Source organism: Triticum urartu, chromosome 7A (genome assembly GCF_056163025.1).
Source record: "Triticum urartu cultivar PI428250 chromosome 7A, HENAU_Tu73, whole genome shotgun sequence".
In the NCBI taxonomy this organism is placed as follows: domain Eukaryota; kingdom Viridiplantae; phylum Streptophyta; class Magnoliopsida; order Poales; family Poaceae; genus Triticum; species Triticum urartu.
The window spans coordinates 179,865,055-179,870,296 of NC_141879.1; the positions used below are offsets into that span (position 1 = coordinate 179,865,055).

Consider the following 5,242-nt stretch of genomic DNA (forward strand, 5'->3'; position numbering starts at 1 on the left):
TTGACCAAATTTTATATGGAGACTAAAAAGAATCGGAGGAAGTATATTGTGTTGATGAAGCGTGGGCTTGAAGTCGTCTGCCGTGGGCACGTGTAATGCAACTGTTGGCGCTTGGTCCCGTGCCCTGTTCTTTACTCATTCATGCTCTCCGACCCGTAGTGGGCTTGGGAATGAGATCGGGCTAGGTGCATTCCCTTCATGTGCACGATCAACTTCACATTGGAAACTGCACCTTTAAAATACATGCTCCTACTGATTCTTGGATATTTGAATTCTCGAAGGTTTCTCTTTATTTTTTATGGGGAGAAAAGCTGCAATAAGTCACGACCATCTCGACCGCCACAACATCGTGAATACAATCCGGCGTAAAATGAATCAAAGTTTTCCATAACTTATTTAAACAACCTTCCCTGGCAAGATTGCACATCATCTATTATCGTCTTCATTTTAGAAAGCAAGTTGTAGTTTGTTCCATTGAGACAAGTGTTTATAGACCTTAATGGCATTTCCCACGCAATTCCATGAGACACCATACTAGTTTGGATTTAAGGTGTTGTTTGGTTTTCTAGTCCTAAGACTTTTTCTAGTCTCTGTGACTTTTTGAAAAAGACTTTCAAAGAGGTGTTTCTAAGGACTTTTAGCAAAAAGTTTCAAAAAAGTCCCATCCTGTTTGGTTTGCTAGAGACTTTTTCTAGTCCCTACACCAAAAAGTCCCTGGAAACAACCCCCTAAATCTGATTTGTATGCATGAAAGTAATCAGTTTTTGTGTTAGAAATCAGAATTTTGAGGGTCTCCGTGCAGATGCCATAACGGACATGCTTGGCTCCCGCCAAGACCCACGTCGTGGCATCGTTTCTTCCTCTTCGAGATAGCAAAAATGGAATCCGAACATCATGATCACTGGGAGCGATAATCCTGACCGGCAAAGCTAATTTAAACCACGCACAAGTTCACTCCTTTAGGAGGCTAATAAATCTCTTGAAATTCTCATACGACGAGCCGCCCACGCCGAGACTCCTGCGAGCTGCGTCCCTGAGCACCCGTGCCCTCTCTGCGATCCCGTGGTCACCCATGACCTGTTCCAGCTTGGTGTTCACCTCCTCCTTGGTCACGACCCCATCTTCCCCAGGCGACACGGCCAGGCCGGTCCTCCAGATGTCGCAGATGTAACTCCGGTTGGTGTACTGGTCGACCTTCAGTCTGGACCAGCACAGGAAGGGCACGCCGTTCCTCACCCCTTCCATCGTCGAGTTCCATCCGCAGTGGGACACGAAGCAGGCCACGGCCCGGTGCGCCAGAACCTTGCGATACGAACATCACGATGGATCATGGAATGAAAGTCACAATGGAATCAGTGGTCAAGACAATGTCGACTGCGCGCACCTGCTGCTGGGAGCACCAGCTGACGATCATGCCCTTGCCGGCGACGCGCCCTTCGAACTCGTCGAACCAGGCCTTGCTGATGCCGGCGCCGGACGTGAAGTCCGGGCGCACCACCCACAGGAAGGGCCGGCCGGTGAGCTCCAGCCCCTCGCCGAGCTCCCGGAACTGGCGGGGCTCGAAGACGGTGGAGGTGCCGAACGCCACGTACACCACGGAGCTGTCGGGATGCGCGTCGAGCCAGCCGAGGCACCTCGTGTCCTCCGGCAGGAACTGCCCCACGGGCTTTCCGGGGTCAGCGAGCAGCGGGCCGATGGGCAGTATGTCGGGGAACAGCTCGAACGCCGTGGCCTCCGCTTCGAGGAACGAGTTGCAGACGACGACGTCGGCGAGGCTGGCCGCCTCGGTGTTCCGGCACACCAGCTGGAAGGCCACGTGCTGCACCTCGGGCCCGCCGTCGACGCTCCACAGCATGTGCGACGTGTAGACCGGCGGCATCTCGGGGGCCAGCTCGACCGCCTCTCGTCGCTTTGGGACGCCTGCATTTATATATTCAGACATCACATTATCCTCTGATCTGACGTGCTGTCTCAAAGGAAAAAAAAGAAGCGATCTTAACCTGTGTGACATTGGATGCATAGACAACAAATCGTAAATCCCAGCCTTGATTTTCGTTTTCGTTTGAGCATTGAAAAATTCAGGAGATTCTCGTACCTTTGTCGTCGAAGAAGCCATCCTCTATGAGCTGGGGAATCCTGGACAAGGTCCCAAGGCATGCAGCGGACGCCGGGAAGAAGGAGGCGACCCGAACGCCGAGCTTCTTGGCGACCTCGAAGCACAAGGACCCCAGGTTGGCGTCGGCGACGAGCCACGTCACCTTCTTCTCCTTGATGAGCTCCTCCACGTAGCCCGGCATGCACCGGGCGAGCGCGTCCAGGACCTTGCCGAGGTCCCGGCGGTCGTCCCCGTCGGCCAGGCCGTCCGGCATGGAGACCAGGTGGATCCCGTCCACCGTGGCCTGTCGCAGTCGCAGGGCGCCGAGGACGAGCGCGTGGGTGGGCTCGGTGCAGACGAAGGTGACCTCGACGCCGTGCTCCACGAGGCGGTGCGACAGCTCCATGAGCGGGGTCACGTGGCCCTGCGCCGCGAGCGGCAGCACCATGACGTGAGGCGCCGCCGTGGCCATGCCGAACCGAAGCTGAGACTGCGAGATCGGCCGTGTGCCGATCTAGTTTTGGATAAGTGTGGCAGCTAGTCCTAGTAGAGCTTAGAGTGGAACTGTCACTCACTCACTTCGCTGTAGGCTGTACTTTACGGCGGATCGAGGCGCAACGTAAGTTTTGGTCTGGTATGCCCGATCCGCCGTACAGTACCGCCTAGTACGCAAGCAATGACATATGCATATTAGCACTCATATATATATATATATATATATATATAGTTTATCATGTGCGTTGGGTGACAAGTTCTCGTTAATTGAATCGTCTCCTCTTCCCCGCGGCCCTAACCCTAGGCGCCGCCTCCTCTTCCCTACCCTCGCTGCCGTCACCGGCGGCTGGCTGGTGGCGGCGGCGGGGCCATTCCTGCCCACTCCCCTGCGTTCTACCTAGTCCTCGTGATGCCCCTGCTCCCGTGCGGTGGTTGTCACAGGCTAGTGGTCGTGACATAGCTGCAGTGGCAGAGAGACAAATCTGGAGATCTGTGCGTGTGGGATGTTAGCATGATCTTTGCATCGGCGTTTCATCTTGCTGCGGTAACCATGGGCTGTATCTGCTTAGCTCGCAGGAGGAGGAACGGTGGCGCGTTGTATGGCTGTAGACCAGGGAGTCCCCGTTATGGATCTGGCATGCTGCGTTGGCATGGATGAAGTTCCTGGTGGTACCATCCTTGCGACTGCGGAATCGTGCTCTCTCGCACGTGCTTGCCTCGGCGCTCTGTGGCGGCTGGGGGTTCGGATAGCGATCCACTTGGTTATGGGCAATCGTGCCCTGCGGATTGCCGTGGCCACCTGGTGGTCTTCATGAGTGTTTATCTCTTTGGATCTGATGATGGTTGCTGTTGGTGCCTCGAACCGCCGAGCTGGCGGGATGCAGCCAAAAGCCCCCTTTATGGGTTTGGTGGCTCTCGCTCCGACCAGTTTGCCTTCGGCGATGAGATGCAATCTATAGACGATGACTTGACGTAAAGGATATGGTTGTGCAGCAGCGGCACTAGCAGGATTTCAAGCCCAACACATGTAGCTGCTAAGATCGTGGAAAAGTGGTGGCGACAACACATGATTGACTTAGATTTGGTGGTGCTTCTCGAGTACCCGGTCTCGAGCTCTGGGGTGAAAACCTAGGTTTGACCTAAGTTGGTTTTACCTAGCAATGGCGACGTTTTTGCATCGTTACCTTGTTGAAGGCATTGCTTAGATATGCTCGAACTTGTTCTTCAGGGTGAAAACCTAGATTCTGGCCTCTCGCGGTTGGATCCGGCGACGACGATGTTGCTGCGTCATTCCCTTCCTGAAGGCGTTGCTGTTGAAGAACTTTTTTGTCCTTGTGGTGTCAAAAGATGGATGGTGCGGATATGGTCGTTGTGGTAGTTTGTCGATCGTTATTCTGATCGCTTTGGTTTTTTTCCGCTTAGGCATAGCTTTGGTCTTGTATGACTTTGCTATTTCTCAGTGTGTTTTTTTGTGTGTGTGTGTGTTGGTGTTGGCTGTGTGCATTCTAGCTGTGTAGAGGCCGGGTGTGTGCTCATCATGTTTTGTATCTACTTGATGCTTCATTTTGAGTTAATAAAATCCACCCTTTATCGAAAAAAGAGGCATACGCGTTGTATTCAGGTCCCGAAGAAGTTTTGCTACGCCTAAGAACATCTATCGCGGACACCAATTTATTTATGGGAAAGTATTAAAATCAGCCTACTGATTACAACGCGGCTTAAACCTCCTCGAGGCGTCGACACGTGCCCCTCTCGGCCCATTGCTTCCCTTCGCACCTTATCCTTTCCGGTGCGCTCCCCTCCACTCACCCCCTTCTCATCTTCTTCCTCTCCTTTCCACTCCACGAGCTCTCCCCTCATCTTCAGCAGGGAAGAGGCGACGCCGGCCAACCCCCGACATCATGCGCGTGCTGCATGGTGAAGCTCTCACTAGGGGCTGCAATGGTGACCGCGGGTGTTGCACACGATGAAGCACCCACCATCGCCGCCGTGTGCTGCGTCACAGCATCTGCCCGTTGCCACCACGTGCTTCGCCGCAACAACCTTGTCAATGAAGCGCTCCACTGGAGCACCACCGCGCGATGGTGGCGCTGCAGTGAAGTTTCGCGAGAGGCCATCGGGTGCTACGATGGAGCTTCGACGGGGGCCACCGGTCCTGCCATGGAGTACCAACACGCACTGGTGGCACTGCAGTGATGCTTCGCCGGCGACACATCGGGGTGCTGCGATGGAGCTCGTCGCGCCGTGCTTGGCGTTGCAGTGAAACATCGCCAGTCGTTGTCGGGTGTTGTGATGGAGCACCAATGGAGCGCCGGCGCCGCTGCAGTGAAGCATCACCGGACGCAGTCGGGTGATGCAATGGAACACTGATGGAGCGCCGCTGCCGCTGCAGGGAAGCATCACCGGCGACGCCAGTGAAGGAAATATGCCCTAGAGGCAATAATAAAGTTGTTATTTATATTTCCTTATATCATGATAAATGTTTATTATTCATGCTAGAATTGTATTAACCGAAAACTTAGTACATGTGTGAATACATAGACAAACAGAGTATCCCTAGTATGCCTCTAGTTGACTAGCTCGTTAATCAAAGATGGTTATGTTTCCTAGCCATAAGCATGTGTTGTCATTTGATGAACGGGATCACATCAT

General features: G+C 53.7%; 1 protein-coding gene across 1 annotated transcript; it reads right to left on the bottom strand.

Moving 5' to 3' along the window:
- Nucleotides 1–842: 842 nt before the first annotated feature.
- LOC147958874 (UDP-glycosyltransferase 83A1-like) lies at nt 843–2,689 on the bottom strand. Its single transcript, XM_087536773.1, has 3 exons — nt 2,096–2,689; nt 1,385–1,920; nt 843–1,302 (listed from the first exon to the last, which is right to left on the bottom strand). The coding sequence occupies exons 1-3, from the start codon at nt 2,565–2,567 to the stop codon at nt 952–954; spliced, it is 1,359 nt and encodes a 452-aa protein (XP_087392899.1). The 5' UTR covers nt 2,568–2,689; the 3' UTR covers nt 843–951.
- Between the last annotated feature and the right edge of the window lie 2,553 nt (nt 2,690–5,242).

Excerpts from the sequence above, each read along its gene's own strand:
- LOC147958874 (XM_087536773.1), bottom strand. The coding sequence starts at position 2,567 with ATGGCCACGGCGGCGCCTCACGTCATGGTGCTGCCGCTCGCGGCGCAG. Across the intron at positions 1,921-2,095 it reads TGGCTTCTTCGACGACAAAG|GCGTCCCAAAGCGACGAGAG; the intron begins GTACGAGAATCT and ends ATATAAATGCAG. Across the intron at positions 1,303-1,384 it reads GCTGGTGCTCCCAGCAGCAG|GTTCTGGCGCACCGGGCCGT; the intron begins GTGCGCGCAGTC and ends TCGTATCGCAAG.